Below are 21,840 nucleotides of genomic sequence, written 5' to 3' on the forward strand. Positions count from 1 at the left end.
AAAAGCGCATGAGTGACGCGCAACAGATTATAAGGTCACGCTTACGATTCTGAGAAGTTAATAAAACTATTTTAGGGAAAACAAACATGAAACTTAAAACAATTTTATTACTCACACTCCAGTACCATTGCCGGAGCTTGAATCGCAGGCGTTATCTTGAAAATATACGTTCGAGGCTAGTTCATTCAAACATTCAATGTTGGACGGAGTCGGAGTGACGTGACGTGACACAAACACCGACGAAAACAGAATATCCCCGGCTAGCGAGCGCACCGCGCGTCTTTCCCGCGCTTTGCTCTCACCGTGATTTTCCCGCGCACTGAAATTAAAAAGTAAAAGAAAAAAGTTTCTGTTTTAAAATAGTGACGTTTTCGTTTGGGAAGTGAAAAAGTGCCTGTCAGTGTTTTGTTTTTAATTTTCCAGCCAGAGTCAAAGGTAAATATGGCATTAACTACAGTGAGTAATGAAAAAGAGGTGTTTTGCGGGTGTTTGTTCGTATCTGTAATAATAAGACGTGTGTAAATAATTAAAACATGTTGATTTAATGAACCATTTCGTTCTGGTGTTCAATTGAGTATAGACCTTGATCCGTTTCAGCATATTGCGTCCTTACCTTGAGCGCGTGAGTCGGTGGTTATTTTTAATAATTCCGTAACTCGCAGCATCCCGTATGTTACCTCTAGACTCCGTAAATATCTCTACATTGGCGATCGAATGAGAAAATAGGTCAATTTTCCCATAAAGTACCTACTTGTACTGGGATTAAACTACCTACGGCAACGTACACGGATGTTGATAAGCTCGACATAAATTACGATACCGTATCGTATGGTAGAGTTTTCTACTTCAGAAGGAAAACGCATAAAGGTTAAAAATTATAACTAATTTTAATCATACTATTTTTATTATCTTTCTATATAGGTAGAGCTAGTTGAGCTAGAGTAGAGGCAATTGAAAATTATGTAAATAGTAACATCTGGCATTGGGCATCTAAATAATTTATATTTAAAACTGAATTAAATACTTGCATACTAGGTTGATAGATATAATCTTAGTAATAATAATAATAATTTTCACACACTGAATAATAATTTATGTACTATGTACACTATTGTACACACTCTACCCAGCTACTAAGTATGTATGCTTCTATATGTATATACCTAAGTAAATTCCTAAGAAGTTAGCTCACATATTAATAACACAGCCTCCTACATAATTCCTGCTCTCACACTATCTGATTACAATAATATGTATCACAACTGCATACATTGCTTCCATACTTCGTGTAAAGTCGGCTAGTCTCCTATAGAACGGTATGGGACGAGCGATGTTACGTTGACAATGACATCATCACTCCACCTTGACCTTCGCTGCTACAATGTCGATGTCTGTTGTTTTTTTATTATTACTTTTATTAACATCAATGTGCAGAATTGCATGAGAGGGATACTTTAAGTTGGTTAGTTTTGTATGTGTTCCGGTATTTTAACGAGTGTTTTAAGGAATCTTTATGAAATTCATGAAAGGGAATAAGGTTTTTTCAATTTGGGTTTCACGATTCCTTTTTTTTTCAGAATCTGAATTTTTAATAATTTCCGATAAGAGTTATGGTACTTATGCCTAAGTAAAGTGCAATAACTTGTGTACCTAATAACTTTTTCTATCGGTCTTTTTAATTATTTGGAAAAACATTGATTTAGAAGATAAATAAAATGAAGATAATGAAGCGAGTAAACATAGGCAAGGGTTTAAATTGTGATTGAGTAAGATGTGTTTCATTTGTATTTTTAAAACGCCTTTAGTCTTCTAGAAACTTAAAGCCGATAAAATCTATATAATCTTGATATAAATAATGAAAATTAACCCAAAGTGTGTCAATGGTTGGTTTGCGTTGGTTGATAAACCGATATCCATGACCACAAGTGTTGGTGCTTGGTAGGTGTTGAGTCAAATATATACAAACGGTGGGCAGTACCCATTTACACCCTTATTGCCCTACAATAAGGTTCAATTCACAACAAGAGGAAATATGCGTGGGAGTAAAATGCGTACCTGTGTGCCCACGTAGCTACCAAAAACGTGGACAACCATGAAGAACAATATCTCAATCGATTTTCCCTCTTATTAGAAAGACATAAGGTGTGTTTAATAAAACGACAGAGGTGTACAAAGTTAATCAAACATTAGCTTCCTGTTGTTCGGAGTTTTTGGGAGATATTGGACGCACCAAAGAGAAGTTAGAGCTATTTGCTTAGTTTGTATGATTTGATTGGTATAATTACAAAATATTGTAGAGTTTTTATTTTTTTCAAGAATCAATAATAATGTTAGTCTTCATTAACCGTTCCTGTACTAAAGAGTCAATACCACCTCCTTTCCTTACTGTTCATCAGCAGTAGCAGCAACTTTTTACTTTTCTCCTCCTTACAAGTGCACATGGAACCAAGAAAACCTCTTTCCAGCCAGCCAGATTCCATCACATATTCCACCAAGGAGTATCGTATTTCATTACTAACAGATACGAAACTCCTTTGAACAACTAACTCTTATCGCGCATACCTCTTTCATATCCCTTGTCCCCGGTATCTTGAGGTCTAGTCCGACAACTTTGATTCTTATTACTCGAACATGAGGACTATTTTTTCCTGCTTCTTAGATGCGTTCCCAGGTCTAGGCACAAGTGAATGTATGGTACGTGAAATCACGTGAAGTTACTTCCACCTCCTTGTATGGTTGTCACTGTATAAACATAGTGTTCCATGTTCGAAACCATCCTACATTGGGTAGGTATCCGAGCTTTCTCTATGGCACTGTCAATTTAACTGTATGGGAGCCTTTAAGCTTGCTTTAGGCCCACTTTATTTTTGGTATGGGTATGCCTGAAATGTGACTTTTAAGTACTGCCTCATTATTGTTTAGAACACTACTAACTTATTTGAAAAAAGACGTAGATATACATGTAAGTAAGTATTATGTTTTCCGAATAGACTTTTAGGTCTTTTAGTGCTTGCTAATTTAATGGACCTAGTCTATTTGTTTGCTATAAGCTAGAAGTACTTATTAAATATGTAGGCACTTAAGTAAAGATTTATTTATTTATTTAATACTTTATTGCACAAATATAACATAAGTGTACAAAAGGTGGACTTAATGCTAAAAGCATTTTCTACCAGCCAACCTACTAAGATTGTTTACATACACAGATATTTCAGGAAGAGTTTAAATTAATAACTAAGTTACATATAATTTCTATTCGGAGGAAACCAACCTTTCACTCATAACCATCCTCTATACATATGCATAAAAATTGTTTCCCCGAGTCATCCATCATCACGAGATGATTCATCGAACGTACCATTGCGTTCCAAATTATGAAACAACTGCCTAACTGCAGTCATTAACCGACTAATTAGACTTATTAGAGCACTTTCTTGCTAAATGTTCTAAGTACACTTACTGTTTTGTTTACTGTTAGTGCTAAACTCTTACCGTCGACCGAATATTGCGGAACACGGATGTTAGTGGACTAGCGTTTCATACTCAGGTTTCATCAAAATTTCTTCAGCCGTATAAATAACCTCTATTTGCTTACGTGTTCAATGTTCTATTTGGTTTTATTTATATAGAATTGAATGAGACAGATTTTATTACGATGTATAAGAAAATAATAATTTGATTGAAGATTCTAGAGCACTCCTCGTTATTCTTATGTTAATCCAATTCCGTTAAGCATTCCTAGTGTTAAAGATTATAAAAACTGTGATATATATTACTAACATTCAATCATTCGTGATAATAACAATGCGTCCGACTTGGCTACTATCCACTCTACGAATTAACCTCACACAGTGATACAGTCATGCACAGAGTCATCGAACATATGGCCCACCGCAGTCGCTGAGTCATGCCCCGGCATCGGCATCGGCAGCGGCAGCGGTGTTACTTCATAGAAATGTGACTATAATTATTATTGTTATTTTATTACTCTTGGGTTGTGTGATGAAATAAAATTAAACCATAGTCACGACAAGTCAGAGTCATTATTCTGTATGTAAACTGTTGGACTCTGCCGCAATTTATTTTTAAATTAGGTACCTATCCTATTTTAAAGTATTTTGTCAAAAAAAAAAACACTTTCAAACTCTTACACAGGGTGGATTTTTATTGGTTGTATACTTAACTACACTCACGGGCAATGAAAAGGTTCCACTGAGAAAAACACACATTTACTCCTAAACGGAAAAAGCTAGCTTTATGACGTCTTCTGCAACATTAAAGTTCATTTAACGGAGCATCAGGATATTACCAACTAAACACATAATTATGTGGTTCAAATTTTAAATAATCGTTAGAAAAAATTTGGGTCGTTTGGTGTCGGCTTTTTGTGAGTGGAACTATTTCATTGCCCGTGAGTGTAATATTTTAAAAATAAATGTGCACCAACAATGAGCAACATCCACACTTGACTCAACAAACCGCGATTTATCGAGCATTTTTCTCTCCTCGCTAGCCTTGGTCGGCGGTCCTGAGGTCTATGTCCATTTACGGTACTGCAACCCTCGTTCATGATCGTGACTGCACTTCATGTTGGCATTGACCAGTTGACTCATTGCCTCGATGACAGAGTTTTTTTGTTTTAATTCCGTAACTAATAGGTCACTGGCCGCAGATACAATAGTATCAACCTCAAGATTACCCGAAAGCTTCGCTGCGCCTTAAAAAGTTTGCCTGTGGTGGAATTTCTAATTAAATTTGAATTATTTTAGCTTCCTACATAGTTAAGTAGGAAAAACGTACAAAATTTTCTCGTGAAAGACTTGCAAACATGCACACTCTCAGAAGCTTTTGCTTTTATAATATTAGAGTGAAGTGATAAAGTGAGATATTATTGCACTCCTCTGAAAAATGATCTGTTTACCTTTATTACTTATCTAACATTTAAAAAGATGTAAGTACTTATAATGACCTAATAGCTATATTTTAATTCCATTGCAATCATCACTAGTAATAAACAGACATAGGTATTTATAAAGACCTTGAATATTATCTCTAGTTTAATAGGTTAAATAAATAGACCATCATAATCAGTACTTAATCAGAATTACAGGCAACCTAAATATATATGTATAACATGTCCGATTCCCATATTACAGTTTCTGCCTAGTTTGGAGTCGGATGGCCGTGTATCGGATGACGCCATATATTATTAAATAAAGTATTATAAAGTGGTCCTAAGTGCAGTTGCCAACATCAATTTTCGCAATCTGGAGGGTGTGTCTGGTCCAATCCAACTAAATTACTAAAACTATCCTACTACCTAGATTGAATGGAAAGATTATGTCGGAGTCCACTTTAAAATTCACCTTCATTTACAAGTACTTCTACTACCATCAAAATAATCAAAATTTATCGACTCTGTAGCCACATTCTTGGAAAAACACCGATTCCACGTCAACTGTTTTTTTAAAATTAATTTATAATTATGTTTAACTAAATTTACTTAATTGAATCCGACCATCCTACCGTCATACATCATATCAAGAAGTGTGGGAGCTACTGCTGGTGCTACGCTTTTTATCAACTTTCCTGTCAGCCACTGTCATAAGAACTATTTCTAAATTAAACGACTTTGAAAAAGGATGGAGGTTCTCAATTTGTCTGTATTGTATGTTTTTATTTATTTATGTTCTATGTGTTTCCAACTTTCCACCGATGTCTTCGCCAGAAATGGACCGATTTTGATAAAACTTTTTTTTATTCATAAGATAGTTTATTACTTATTAAATTTTGATTTAAATTATTTTTTTTATTTTATTATTTTTTTTCTTTTCATGACCGTCACGTGAATTACGTCGTCGTAGGTAGGCTAAGTTGGCCCGCATATTGCATCGGGACCTGTGTAGCAAGATTATTGTGTGTACAGTTTAAATAACTTTCTTATCAAAGTAAGTCCTACATAAACTGCTTTGAAGTCACACCTTGAGCCATTGTTAGTGGGACGATGTCAACACACGTTACCCTTGAATAATAGAAATACATCATTCACTGTTTGTCGACTAAACATTAGACTAACTGTCTAACGTGTGAATTACATAGCTAGTCCTCTAAGGCCCGGTTTTTTGATCCGTGGTCAACTTTAACCATTAGTCAAGTCACGTGTCAAGCATGACATCTGCATACGAATTTCGTTGATTTTTAACCAATAGTAGCCATTTTTGACCATTGGTTGAGCTAAATAGGGATAAAAAAACTGGCCCTTAGTAAAGAGAGATAAGTCTCATACATACGAGTAGGTATCTAATTAATTGATTTAGTTTTGATTAAAACAATGGTTTTAATAACTTCCCAATAGGTGCAAGAAGAAGTTATGAAGCAAATTCACTTTTGTACCTTGTCAAAATTACAATCCACCTATTTACACTTTCAAATATTGACAGCGGGTTAGTCTGACAAAGCACAAAGTGTAATCGCAGCCAACTTCAGGAACTATCAAGTTGTTTGGATCGAGCTGTACTTAGCTAACAATTACCTACTTTATTCATAGTCCCTAAACTTTCAATTGCATCGATGTCCCACATACGAAAGTACCTAATCGGGTGCAGTTGATTCGTCAATTAAGAGTACAATCGAACAGTGTTACAGTAATAGTATCAAATTACTGTGTATAAAGGCGTCCCCACACATGCGTACAGAGCTACGCATTTGGGCGTGAGTGTAGAAGAGGGCGTAACGGAGTTGCAGTACTCATAGCTATTTATAATCTGTTATGGAAATTGCCTAAATATAGGCCTGCCCCAATTTGCTGCTTGATGAAGATGTAATCTGTCGTCAGTAATATTCATCGCCGTAATTTTAAAAATAAATTCGTTAAAATACTTTTTTTAAAAGACAAAGTTTTTTTTATTTTTTGTGACGTGCGTGGTCTAGCAATCAACGATGCCGATGGCAGTTAAAATATTATGTATTTTCAGTTGCTCGTACCTATTTATAGAATCCACGCTTCATCGCTTCTAATAATAGAACTAAATTTTTCCTTTCAGTCGTTTTAACACAGACTTATAGATCGCTTCTCTTGTATGTAGTCTTTACAGCAATTTCCCTCAAAAACTTACTATCTATTGCTACTCCTAGTAAATAGAAGAACCTATGAACGTAATATAATAATAATAATAATATAATAATAATAATTCTTTATTGCAGGTGTATACCCATAGTTAAAATTAAAATGTAATGTTTTTGCTGATCTATTTTATTTCTTATGATGTTTGAAATGTAATCCTTTCATACATCTACGCCTACGAAAATAAATAGGTATTCTACATTCTATATAATTCGAGATCAAGTGGGAGCATTCCAGAACTCCGTATATCGTTTACAGATGGTCTTTTAATCGAAGTTTAACTGAGAAGCGACGCGTACAGACTGTACAGAGTACTTGAATGTAAATTTATGAGGTTGCATCATTTTATGATGCAGTTACGAAACACTTATTATTTATAGAACTTTGTTACTTTCTGTATTGAAAAGGGTGTCCCATGATCATATATAAAATTTTAAAAATTCTCATACTACGACTGATTCTAAAACTACATGCGCTTGCTGTTTTCAGTTAAAATATATATATCTGGTTTCAAATGGTCCCTATTCATCATATTCATAGCCAAAATAATTTTTTAAACAACTATGTTAAACTAAAATATATTATGTAGACAAGAGGAATACACAGACCCACTGTCCCTTACAAGCTTAGAAGTCGACTGCTGGGCATTATAGGCCTTCTACATAATTTCGACCTATAGTTGTTAGCGATGACAATGACAAAGAAAAACAGTTTTGTTTAGTTCAGCCTTCATATTTGTTTAGTGTGTGAATGTGAAGATACAAGATCATCGTGAGGACACGTGCCAAGATCCACCGACCCACTGTAGTAATGGTAATTAAATAATAATACTTAATGTTTTGGTTGTACCGACAGCTACGTTATGAATAGACAAAAACACTTGAAGTAAATAAGGAACCAGTGTTTCGTGTTTTGTAAATTTTGAGCTATTGTATTGTACTTTCTTAACAATGGGATATGGATAATACTGCCTTAATAGTAAGTCTGTTAATTAAACGTTTTTTATAACATCAACAATTAATACAGTTATTGTTTTTCCATCTCGGGACCATGGGGTCCCGGATATTTGGAAGGCGTGCATGGGGCCGAAGCCAACATGTAGAGGCCCTTTTGACAACATTAATCTATATGAAATGTGACACTAACCAACGATTTTCCCTGTGAAAACTATAGAAGTAAACCCAAGGAAAACCCCCGGTTAGTGCAGGACTATTGTAGGATATGGAGAAAACTAATACAGGGTTATGGAGTGGGGTGCTAAATGGACTGGGTAACATACAGTTATTATTATTATCAAGTATACCTAAATGCTCGTATGCATGTATAGCTAGATAGTCCAAGATCGAGTCTCATCACGTCTCGTAGATGGCCCGATACCGTTAGTGCAAGAGGGTCACTCTATACTGACGAAAAACTTACTAAAGAGAACTGTCGACACGTTTAATGCAAAAAATATAGAGACGTGGTTCATGCAGCAGTGATTCAAAACTTAGTTTGTCGTCATATAGAGTAACCCGCCAGGAGTTAGACGAGTTTTTAGTAGTTGAACAGTAGTTCTACAGGAGCCGTAACGATCACTATTGCCACTCGAGACTCCCGTTGTGACGGGATATTTGATTATTATTACATCAACAACTAAACACATCCGATTCTTACTCCTAAAACCCTTCCTTCATTGGAAGGAGACTCGTGCCCCAACAGTGGGGAAATGATGGGTTGTGATAATGACATCAAAAACTAGAAAATAAATAATTACACCAAAATGGAATTGGAAGGTATTTCAAAATTCTGGACTTATATCGTTCTGCTGAACTTCTTATCGGACTGCAGTCCCCTTGTCTTGTCATTGACCCAATTGGACGAAGAATAATTTAAGTAATCGTTCAAACTAAACGTTTTATCAGTAACCGGAGTGTCCCCATGTGACTTACCAGTAACGACATAGGCCGCCATAACATGTTGCACAACGCGCCTAACTGCTAACACAGATCTATCTTTAACTTCTATAGACTATACTGTTATGGTCCAACAACACTAACTTGGCAAAGGGTAAAGGATGGGAGATTATTTTTTCTTTCACTGGTTTAGTAAAGTTAATCTATTACGAATATTAATTATCTTTATAGCTTATCATATAGTTAATTCAGATGAAGATTAAGCACATAATTATCACGCATATTCTATCTATCTTTTTATATGAGTAACTATACAAAGATGGGACTGCGAAAGGAGATTATTATGGTTAAACAATATAATTAGTACCTAACTTGACCAACATAATTGGAACCTACTTACGCATAGTTACTTACGTATTTTATGCTTACACAATACAAATATTTCCTTTAGAGGTATTCATGTTAGTACCTATACAGGGTGTTAACTAGAATGCGTTTGAGCGGGAAATGGGGGTTAGTATTAGTCTAACCAAGCACGTTTCTAAGAAAAAAAACATCAGAATCTCGAATATTTATGTTTAAAGTCTAAAGTAAAGTGAAAAGTTTTACCTTAATCAAAAACATGGTCACCCTACACAAACACATAACCAATGAGACATTCGATTGCAAAAGAACACACACTGTAAATTTGTTATCAACTTCACTTTTCATAATTTATTTGATGTAACTATGATTGTAATTAATTACACAGTAGGTAATAACAATTATTAAATAAAATTGAAATTATTCATGGTGATTAATGACATACTAATCAACAATTAAACAGCTGATTGTCATAAAGTTTGATAGATCGTACAGAATATAATTTATGACTTTCTAGGAGGTCAGAACAATAATTAAACCTTTTTACTCAGAATAAGGTAAGCGTTTAGTATTCACCCTTGATACTCACCACATTTTATTTTTCTTTTATTACCTAAAGATGCGTACAGACCGGCCCAACGAACGCCCACCGATGGACATTTATCATACATAATACAGGGGCAGATTGAGCAACGAAGGTCAACAAAACCCGTTCGTTGGCGTTCGTTTGGCCGGTCTGTATGCAGCTAAAGTTAAAAGACCACAATGCATAACAGGATGATAACAGGGTCTACTTCAATGACGAATTGGTTTACTTACACTCGCTCATCTCGATTTGTGTTGTGTACTTGCGATTGAGACGTCTTTGATGACGAATAGTACGGGAATCCTTATAATAAGTATGGCCTCACTTTAAATACCAGTAGAATAATAACAATCTCGCGTATCATAACCATCGAGTATTTATGATAGTCATTACCTTCTCTGTGGATCTAGTCTGTCAGTCAGTCATTGTTGTTTACTTGTTTACAATCATTTTTTACAATTAAGTATTACCTAAAAGGGAAAAGGTACCTACAATTCTATCTTTTGATTATCAAGCCTTGTTCCTCATTTCGTTTTATGTTGTGCTGTGCGTGAATACGTGTGACCTATGTTATGAAGCATAAAATGAAAATGTTCTGTATTCATAAAAGATAATTGTGTATCAATAAAGTGATACTTATGGAGTAAAATGAAATGTCTACAATGGATTGGGTACTTTGAGTACCCAAAATCTCGGTAGGTACCTTGACGATGTAGCTCCACGAGTGTGGTGCAGATGCACGCATACTTTTTTATTGACCTTGGCTTTGAATTGTTTGGCCTTGATCTTGGCTTTCAAGTTCATGGTCATTCTGTCAAACGTACCTAAACCTGAATAGGGTGACTATGAAATTTTAAAATGTACTAAATAAAACTGTTTTATGTTGGTCAGCTTAAAGCAAATAAAATACGTTTTTTTATGTCTTATCGTGTTCAGTATCATCAGCTGTATCTACCATTTCCCGCTCCAACGCAATTAAGTTAACACCCTGTATATGTATTATGTATACCTACTTACTTGGAAGTCCCCAGTTTTCCAGAAGGGTGTATCCCTGACCTCGACCAATTTTCACCATAATGCTACAGGGTGCGCCGCTGGTGGACTAATGGGTTTCTTCTACAATATACAGTATGTTCCAGGTGTTTTTCGTTAGCATTGCGTGATAGTTTTGTCAGTCTGATTGTCTTCTTTTCGCGATGGGTTTTTGGCTAAAGTAGTCTGTTTGACTTAGTTTCCTTTAAATTTAAATAGCAATTAACAGATTGTAGCCATACCAATCATTTTCCAAATACAGACAAATTAATAACCAGTAAATTTATAAAAACCAACTAATCCTGGATTATTTTCTCCACCCTGTATTTGCACTAGAGAACCTACCTTCGCGATGTTGATAGTGGAATTAGGTCAGGCCAATGCCAGGTTGGGCATCCGATGCGCCCATTGCCCTTTAGTCCATTAGACCAGCTAGTTATACCAACCACAGGTATACAGGAGGGCTTTGTAAAAGGGGTATATTATATTTGTACAGGTACATTCGCGACCAATGAAGATTTTCTAGTGACATACATATAGCACCAAATTATTCCTAAATGGAAAACTTCAGTAGATCATAATATAAAAAAAATGCTCTGGGATGGTTGAAGTTACATAAATGTATAGATATTATGTAGGTATCTCTTTGGCTGACTGTACATCTGAAACAAGATTTACGAGTGAATTGAAGCGTATCACAGCTTCTCATACATTCGGGCGTGGACCTGTGGGAATATAATGGTTTCATTGTCTCTATGACCACATTAACAGTAATACTCTTACAGTCTATACTACACCGTAGTTTAAACCTTAATACATAGGCATTAAACCCCTTTTTTAATTATATTAATGACTATTAGTGTTAATACCGAGCACATTATAAAAAGGATTTAGTCTGTTGAGCAATAGGTTTGATAATTGAATGAGAGCTTTAGAATTGTTTCGTGACCGTATCTTTTGAATACTCTGAATAGAGACATAGAGGGTACGCTTGCCCTGTGATTAGAAAAGCTCTGTTTATTGTATATTTTTTCTACTTAAACATAGTTTAGAAAAGACGTAAGTATATCTCAGTATAATATATTAAATGAGTACGTTATTCGTAAGCTTGAGTTGTCCCAGTGCTCAACAATCCAGTTCTGAAGAATTTTCCATTATTTGAAGTCATTTTGGTTAAACAAAAATGCTCAATGAGTTAGTTCCCTAAAGCGTAAGAAGTAAGAACATAGAACGACGCTCAAACTTAAGTGTGGGTAAATTTAATATTAGTAGATAATACGTTTTGCTGCCGATATTTTCCGCACAACAAAGCTTCCCCACAAAATGGATGCCATAATTAAAATTCAATACCTACTGCACCCAAAAATACATATACTTATATTTTTATATGTATAGCTAGACGCATTGGGAGAGTAGTCGTTTTCACGGTAGCCAAACTTCCGTATAGCGTCGTATCTTCTCAGAAGTGTTACCCAATATTCCAGCGTCAATCGTCTGTTCCTCGCGCGTCCGCTTCCTCCTTCTATTTCTGAGGAGTGTCTCATTAGCGTGGCGACACCTCCACCGTTACCAAAATAACCGGTTTCATTGCTATTTTAAATAAATGTATAATTTTGACAGACGCCATGCTAGAAACGGGTTAGATTGGGGTTTTACGAACCAAAAAACTTGTTTGCTGATTACCGGAATCAGTTTTAAATGTTTATTACGCTGTGTCTTAGTCATAGGTTAGCAGAATTTAAAATGTTAATTAACCGTCTTGGAAGTGGCTAAGTAATAAATGTTTAGGTACAATACAAAAGAGCAAAAAATATAAAATCTTACCCAATTCTAAATTTGTCTTGCAGCACTACCTATATACCTACTCCTTATCATTATTAAATATAGTGTAATAAGTACTTATAATAATGGTGCTGATACTTAACAATGTTCCTCTTTATAAGAAATTACCGAACGCGACTACCACCATTCCAATAATTAACCACTACACATCTCCTTTTCCAGAAATGCAGCTAGCACCGCCCGCGAAATAAGCACCGCCTCCCGCCGTCAATTGTTTCCCTTGCCTCATCATCATCAGCCGCCACCATGTGCAACCGCCTGCACTCGTGCTGCTGCTGCGTCTCCACCAGGAATGGCTCCATCGTCATCGGGGTGCTGGGCATCATCATGTCCATCGCCACCATACTGCTCATGTGGCTGTCTCCGCCGAATACTGTCAAGTTTAGCACGTTTATAGCCTCGTTCGATCAGCATGACAGTGAGTAAAGTTTCTGGTGTTGTATTTTATTGCTATTAAATGTTAATTATTCTTAGCGTATTGGTGACAGTCTACATCGAAGAATGAAAATCTTAGAACTACGTTTTGTAACCGTAGTGAAAGGTCATTCGCTGAATTGAGAAGTCATTCGAGGTGGCTCATCTCTTGCACCCCGTTTTTCACTACGGTTGAAAAACGGAACATTTTGGGAGTCTGGGGTTTATCATCTCTAGACCAATAAACTCGGGAGTTATTAAGTTTTAACCATGATACCAACTTCTAAAGTGAAGAAATTAAAGTGTCCTTATTTCTTTTTATTTCAGTTCCAAAGATAATCGTCACCGTGAACCTTTGCTTCACGATGCTCATCTGTGGACTACTCATAGTAGCCGTAATCAAGGTAAGAGACACTCAATTCTTCTAAAGTTGTCCAGAAAAATTTGTTCAGAATGACCTCCTGCGAGAACCTCTTTCGGATTACTATACTTACCTAACAATTTTGCTATACCCTGTATAATTTTGATAAAAATAATTATAGGTAACATCAGTACCTAGTTCTATTGATTGATTGAATGGTTAATTAATCTTAATGCTTTGTTTACATGTGTCTACGCAGAAGTCTGATAAGGTAAAATCGGTAGTTAAGTAGCAATAAAGATTGTAATCAACTGTAATCGATGTAATCAGGCATGATTATGGCATGTTGTACTCGTAATTAGAACATCGTACACACATTTTAATAATTTATTATATTAATTAGTGGTGTATTAATTTTAGTATTGTAGACCAGTGTTTTTCAACCTGTGGGTCGCGACCCCCTGGGGGGTCGCGAAGCTTCTGTAGGGGGGTCGCCGGAGGTCGAAAAAACGATTTTTCGACCTCTGGCGAATTTATGTTTCCCTTAACGTCGCTTCCGATAATGTCGCTTTGCGTTTTACCTCAATTCCCAATACCTCGCTCCTCGCTTCACAGTGGTTCCCGGCACACCGCGCCACATTTATGGTTAGAATCAGTACTGTCAGAGTCAGAATTTTCATAAAAATTATAATAAGTAGAAATACAAAACAAATAAATTTGATTTCTTAAAATACGCGAAAAAAAAAATATTCTCCATATTAAGAAGTCATGTGATCAACTAAGTTTCTATAGAAAATGATCATTTTTTTTCACGAATTTTGTAGTATACCTTTTTTGCAATACCCTGTATAAGAACAATTTTAAGCAATCTTAAAATATTGTTTGAAAAAGACTAACGATGACTGTACCATAAGTTAACGCGACATTCTGGGACAACAGTAAGATGAAGAGCGATGTAATGGGAATGCAGGTAAGACGTCTATTGAGGAGCGACATTATAGGAAGCGACGTTCAGGGAAAAATTCTAATACTTCAGTGAAAAAATACTATAAAGACAATTAATTTAATTAATATTTCTATTAGATAGATCAGCGATCATCAGCATATATTTTACCCCATTCTTGCGAGAATGGATTTTTATAGCAAACTACTACTAAATCTGGCCAAAATCTGTAGTTTTCCGAGAAATCTTTTGTTGATACCTACATACAGAAGAAGAATACAATTAGCTTGAGTCTACTCTTACTTCATCTTGCCTCTCACCGTAAATTATTAAATTAGAGAAGGTTTTTTGATTGATTTTTTGGTTCAGGTCATTTTTGCTTCCAATGAGTGCAGAAAATAATAAGTAATAATATTACCTGTATTACAATATAATGGTTTTCAAAATAACGTATAAATTAACAACTCTTCTCAGATTTTTCAAAGTGAATCCAGAGACTGATAATAACAGAATTGAATTATTCAGGGTGTTGCAAAAAGGGTATTCTTTCCGCAAGTTTTGAAATAAAATTCTGATTTCATTTTCGGGCTTAGATATACCATGATGCACAATTGCACATGTAGGTTTCGGCTTAGTAAGTATACCCTTTTTGCAACACGCTGTATTTAACATAACTAATAAGATACTTTGACTATATTTTGGACTTTTTATATGGTAGCCAATAAAACAAAACCCAAAAAAAATTGGCTCCTTCATACATACCTACATGTTAATAAAAACCGAAGGGTCAAGGGGGTCGCGAAATATTTTTTAATACCAGGGGGGTCGCGTCATGAAAAAGGTTGAAAAACACTGTTGTAGACGAATAAATTAAAATCTTGCAACTATTAAAATGGGCACCCATTATTGTAGAGATGTTTAAACTTTAGTACAAGGCACAAGCTTTAGTTGTATTGAATGTATCACGTCACATTTCTAAATTTAAATTAAAACTAGCTAGATTTTCCAATAAATTTTATTAGGCACATGTAATGTAATGTCCTCCTAGCCGAATTTCGACCACGGCGGCCAATCTCAATTGAGATCAGCCATCTACGCAGGAGTAGATTATAGTGCCCAAGTGTGTGCGCAGTACACAGGAGCACTCTCTGTTCCATCACTCTCATAGCCCAATGGGACGGATTGACCGACACGACTGGAGAGAGCTAGGCGCAGGACCGACTGCTTTACATGCCCATCCGACAGCATGGATCGTTACACTGTTTCGGACATCAGGTGATCAGCCTTCTATGTCCTAACCAAACTTAGAACCACAATTTAGAAACACAAATTGATGGTCCCACCCGGGAATCGAACCCGGGACCTCAGGGCCATGAAGCGAAGCTTCTACCACTAGACCACAGAGGCAGTTAGGCACATGTACCTACCTAATAACTAATACGTATACTTAAATTAAAATTTGATAAACATGGGATGAAATAACCTCCATGGCACTCCCTTCTCCTTCATTCAAATCAAACTAATCATCAGTCATGGTTACATCCTCCTTTCTCCCGTGTAAATCCTGGCCGATGACAAACCCTAACAAACCCTCACCTATAGTTTATTCTTCATAAAAAACTTAATGTTCCCGTCAGTGGCCAGTACCTTCCCTTAAAAACTCCATGCACTCCCAACCTCTTTTCTCATTCATAGCTAACTAATCTATGGTCAAAAACTCTATGCTCACTTCCTCTTCTCTCACTCCAGCGTCGCTCCTGGCTGATGCTTCCGTGGGTGGTCCTGGGCATCGTGCTGGCCGTGGGTCTGCTCATCAGCGTGCTGCACACCTCCATCACCTACTACCTGTACGGGGACTCCCAGGATGAGCAGAGGCCCGAGGGCGAGCGGCCCGACTACACCGTGCTGGCTACTATCATACTAGTCGGGGGACTGCTGTACTTGTGTGAGTATTTAATGGGGATTGTTCCCTGCATGTGTGTGTTATCTTTGAATTAAGGAACACAACACATATTGACTCGGAAAGGGATCGTAACCATATCAACTCGATCCGTTCAGTATTCTTTGTATGAAACTCCTACAACATCCATAGCACACACACAGAATCGTAAGATCGTAACGTAATCGGACAAAGGGATAAGCTCGGGTGAAAGGCGATACGGTGACGATCCGCTCACGTTACGTTGATGTGTACGGTGCTGTGACATTTAAATTAACACGTTCACGGACAATTGATGGTTGGAAAATATTTTGATATGACACCTAAAAATCCCATACATTTTATCGTTCCGCCTTGAAACGTATTGCCGTATCTCAACATATTTTATTTACGTAATGTGGCAGTTACGGCCATAGACGGTATCGTCTACAAGCGGTCCGCCACATCATGCATATCCAACAATGCGTATAGTGACATCTACGGCTACAGGCGGCAGCCGCCAGTTTTTTTCAAGGACTGTTTCATTTTCAAATAGGTTTGGATGTTTTTCAGATACAAAGTTCCACTTTTAGCATGCTATTTACAATAAATAAAGCTGATATAGTAAGATTAAACAAAAGGGTTCATCGACAAAAGCTAAAATTTTCTAGTTCCTCATTACAGTTATATCTTTGCTTTTCTTTGTTCCATTTAAGTAATTATAGTATTTGAATCGAATAGGTAGGTATCATATATGCAAAACAGTATAATATTTATCGATTTATTATTAATTTACCTCGTAATTTGCCACAAAAATTACCAGACTACCACCCGTACTACACAACATTTCCGCGACGCGCGCGCCGTGACACTAAACTTCTGGAAGGTTATTTTTATTTGTAACGGTTACGGCGACAGGCGGTATGTCACTATAAAGTTCACTTATGTGTGTGCAAAAGAAACCCCGACAAGTTCTTTGTTATGACACCTACAAACAAATGAATTAGCACAATACGACACTAAATCATGCATCTCCTGTTAAGAATACGAAAATGATACGGCTGTTGACGGTTCGTCCGTTTCAATCAATAGAAGTTGGACGGCCACAGGCGCGTAGTCATATTACAAGGATACTTAATTACGGCCCTCGACGGATTGTCCGTGAACGTGTTAACAAAGGTAATCTTTACTTCTGACCATATACTGTAGGTGGGTCTGATTCATACGCGAAAGCTACTAGTGGACGATAGGATAATCTGTAACCAATAACAAGATTGTACCTAATAGCTTAACAATAATTTATTACTTAATTAGGTAACACCCTACTTAACTTATCTAAATAATCTTAATTGATAAATTACAAAACCATCATGGACTGCCTGCGTTGTATCAAAGTGGGGTTTAATTTCTTCAGTCTTGTCGGGGTTTTTCTTGTAATTTTGGTCGAAGATCGTCCATTAGTCGAGGTCGATGTGGAAGTGAGGTTCTCACCTGAAAAATAAGAGTTTTAATGGCAACGTTTGAAATTTCAGACTATACGTAGTACCTAGGTACCATGTGGGTAACTGAATAAAACGTATCAAATACTCGTAACTAGGTAAAGGTACAATTTGACCTAACCACAGACTAATCTAAACCGCAGATTTACACAGTTAACGAAGTCCATACGAACTATGAATATAAATATGTTAACATAACAAAGAATTATTTATTTCTACGCTACGACTTAATCTACATTCTATATATATAATTTACTAGCTGTTCCCGCGCGCTTCGCTTCGCCTTAAAAAGGTTTTTCCCGTGGGAATTCCGGGATAAAAAGTAGCTTATGTTCTTTCCCAGGGTCTATACCGTATGTATACCAAATTTCATTCAAATCCGTTCAGTAGTTTTGGCGTGAAAGAGTAACAGACAGACAGACAGACAGACAGACAGACACAGTTACTTTCGCATTTATAATATTAGTTAGGATAATAATTTGATGATGATTTCCGAGTTTAAGTACATATAATATTTTTTTAACCATAACACTATGGAGTTATGTAATATCGACATTCTACGGAGCATACAATTATCATAATTATTCACCTATAGACCGCTTCATCCTTATAGTTTTTGCTTTAATTAAGTTAAGTAGGTACATATGTCGCAGGCAAATTGTAAGATCTCGCCGTTTACATACGGCGTCGTCAGTTAACAAACGCTCGCTGTTTTGTAATTTGCCGAAGGCATATTGATAACTCGTTCAATCGTTCTGAATTCGATGTTAATTGCAGTTTTAGGGTGACCATGATAAAACACAGTTTGAACTTTGAACAAATAGAAAAATCAGACTTTATTTCAGGATTTCAACTAAGACTTTCTACTTTTGTTTTCTAAAGTAGGTACTACATAAGTAATATTTAATAAAAAGATCCATTTTAATAAAAAAACGTAGTCATTTACACAGAACAATAAAACTGCATTTCCAGATAAAAACAAAACACTGGTGCTCGAATGCATTAAACTTAAGAAAACACTAAACCCTTTACTAAACAATTTATGAAGTTCTAAATTAATATCCTGCATATGTCCTCCGTACACCGGGATCTATGGATAACCTAGTAGTTTTTAGGTGCGGGATAACCTCAAAAACTTTGTCGTTTGTCTACGGCATTTTTACTGCTCTTGAACTGTAATAAATGACTTTAAAGTCACAATTATTTGGTGAAAATGCTTCTACACTCGTAATATTTGCACTGTTTTGAGTATTTATTGAGTTACAGAACCACTACTTGACGCAATTTTTGTTGTCGTGATCAACAGCGCCGCGCGTGATAAGAACCAGAACTAAATTCTTCAATTTGCCGCGGCATTATGTAAACGGCTTATTGATTGTCAATGAAATGTTTTGGCATATTATAAAATGACACGGCAATATACATATTGCCTTCGGCATATTACAAAACAGCGAGCGTTTGTAAACTGCCGACGCCGTATGTAAACGGCGAGATCTTACAAAATGCCTGCGACACATACATCATCTTACTATTATTGATGATAATGTCAGTCATGAAAGTCATGATGATATTGACTGACAAGTACCTAGTATTTTTTTGTCAGTTATGACTTTTCTTGTAACAAGTGTGTTAAAATTATGTTTGTCTCGTTCCAGGTTTCTACCTGTACCTGTGGACGGTGGTGTTCAGCCACTACCTGGACGTCCGTGACGATGAGGAGAGGGGCCGGTACCGCAAGGCTCCTTACAGGCGGTAGAAATGGAAATACTGCTGACGCTACACGGGTTCCTTATCGACGTAGATAAACGTCAATATACCGCGATTTGTCATTAATATGGCGCAGTGATTGGGGGCACGTGTATTGAAAGAGTTTATCGACGTCGATAACGAATCCGTGTAGCGGCGCTCGCTGGTGGCAATGTTCAAAAGTAATCTCTATGTCTTTCAGTGTAAGGAAGGCTAGATGGTGACTTTTAGGTGTCTCGAAAGATGTTATGTCCACTTGATATGTTTGTGAAAAAAATATGTACAGTTACATTTCAGATCTGGTCTCTTCGTTCTGATCTTGCATATTCCTGCAAGATGGGAACGAAGTAAAGTACCTCTATCGGCAGAACTTCTGCAACTGAAACCTTTGGTGTATCGCTGAAAACTTTAAGTTCTAGATTTCTAGATAAGTACATTTCATATTTTTTTTCTAGTGATGAATGTTTCAAATTATTTGTTTACAACTAATAGGGTTCTTTCTACCAATATCCATGTAATTTAAAAATTCTATTGTAGATACTGCGGCAGAAAATTTGCCTAGCAATATGTGTTGTTGCTTAATTCCAATTTCTGATTTGCCACTGAATGGTTTGGTTGGAATCTCATAATATGGTAATCTCGACTTACAAAATATACAAACATTATCACCTACTGGATAGCTAAAATGGTTAAATTTTTTTCTCGAAACCATTGCACAAATAGTCAGGAATAACAATTTTTCTACAAAGACTTATTATAAATATTATAATCTTTATAATTTTCTATTTTGATTGTGTCAAAGACTAAAACAAGGAACTATGTAATAAAATACGATACATAAAGTTAAGTTACCAAATAATTACGATATTAATTTATTGTGTAGCTATCTTCCTTAACTCTTGAAGTTAATTTTTATTAATTTATTTTTTATATTGATGTTAACAAAGAATAGTCGTTAAGTTAATGTAAGTAAGAATAATTAAAGTATAATTAATACAAAACAACTATGTACTTATTAAGCTGGGTACTGACCCAAGTCATACACTAGTCTATGCCCAAGTTACAGACTGTAATGTAACATTCCCAGTGAGCATGTTACGCAACGCTGTGTTCTAAAATCTCGCCAGTTTCCCCGTAACACTACGTACTGACTATACTGACTACTGACTGAACGAATGCTCGCTGTCTAACATGTTACATTACACCTCGTAACATTGGCCAGTACCCACCTTAAAACTTACCCGAAGGCTTCTTTTTTAGGTGGAACAATGAATGTCGAATAGCTTGCGCCATCATGACCATAGACAAGGTGATAACATGCTCATGGCATCTATCGTTCATCAGATGCGACCTCAACCTATTCTCTATAATCTCGAGGATATGGCTCGGATACTCCTTGTTGAGTCGCACTCTCTGGCTGGTTTGTAGGAAGTTCTGGCTTTCTGTGGCACATCCGATGTTGTCGACGAAGGATGCTACCTTCCGGTACCAGGAGGCTCGGTGGAACTCCTCGTAGCCCATCATGCTGCATATCACTACTGGAAATTGAGACATCATTATGCTCAGTGGTTTGTAGCTACTCCTACCGTGCAGATTACGTAAGAATGGTTTGACGGAAGACCTAGGTTTTTCATTTTATGAGTTAATGCTAGTAATATAATATAAGTCAATGGTTAATGGCTTTCCAAAAGCTTTTACCGATCCCCTTTGTGAATCGAGTGATTGGGAAAGCGGATCGGCTTGGATAAGGTTTAGAAACACTGTAGTAAGTACCATGATAATTCTACTCATCGTACCTCTCGAGCACCCTGTTCCCTATTCTTACCGTAGCTTGGTAACGGAGGTGACTTTCACCACGGTGAAAAATCTACAGCTCTACCTATAGCGTCAGCTAGTGACACGGTACAACTAAGCTCTATATACCCACAGCTCTACACCTATAGTGTTTGCTAACACACTTGAATATCTCCACTCACTATGCTCCATAAACATGTCCCTAGCGAAGTACCCTCGGCGCGCGATGTAGACTGCCTCGCGGTACATGCCGGCACAGAGCTGGTCCACGAGCACCAGGTCCCGCGCCTCCGACACGATGTAGCAGCGCCGGTCCAGGCGCCG

The 21,840-nt window shown here is 36.6% G+C and overlaps 2 protein-coding genes across 3 annotated transcripts; one reads left to right on the forward strand and one right to left on the reverse strand.

Moving 5' to 3' along the window:
• Positions 1 to 186: 186 nt before the first annotated feature.
• Positions 187 to 20,722, forward strand: LOC105395753 (lysosomal-associated transmembrane protein 4B). 2 transcript variants are annotated; one of them, XM_048626856.1, is made up of 6 exons: positions 187 to 435; positions 13,004 to 13,259; positions 13,583 to 13,659; positions 13,876 to 13,887; positions 16,309 to 16,504; positions 19,632 to 20,722. In XM_048626856.1, the coding sequence occupies exons 2-6, from the start codon at positions 13,088 to 13,090 to the stop codon at positions 19,730 to 19,732; spliced, it is 558 nt and encodes a 185-aa protein (XP_048482813.1). In that variant the 5' UTR covers positions 187 to 435; positions 13,004 to 13,087; the 3' UTR covers positions 19,733 to 20,722. The 2 variants fall into 2 exon arrangements, with proteins under 2 accessions (XP_048482813.1, XP_011566028.3); XM_011567726.3 differs by lacking the exon at positions 13,876 to 13,887.
• LOC105396442 lies at positions 17,804 to 21,254 on the reverse strand. Its single transcript, XM_048626857.1, has 2 exons — positions 20,964 to 21,254; positions 17,804 to 17,968 (listed from the first exon to the last, which is right to left on the reverse strand). The coding sequence occupies exons 1-2, from the start codon at positions 21,244 to 21,246 to the stop codon at positions 17,835 to 17,837; spliced, it is 417 nt and encodes a 138-aa protein (XP_048482814.1). The 5' UTR covers positions 21,247 to 21,254; the 3' UTR covers positions 17,804 to 17,834.
• Between the last annotated feature and the right edge of the window lie 586 nt (positions 21,255 to 21,840).

Source organism: Plutella xylostella, chromosome 17 (assembly GCF_932276165.1).
Source record: "Plutella xylostella chromosome 17, ilPluXylo3.1, whole genome shotgun sequence".
Lineage (NCBI taxonomy): Eukaryota > Metazoa > Arthropoda > Insecta > Lepidoptera > Plutellidae > Plutella > Plutella xylostella.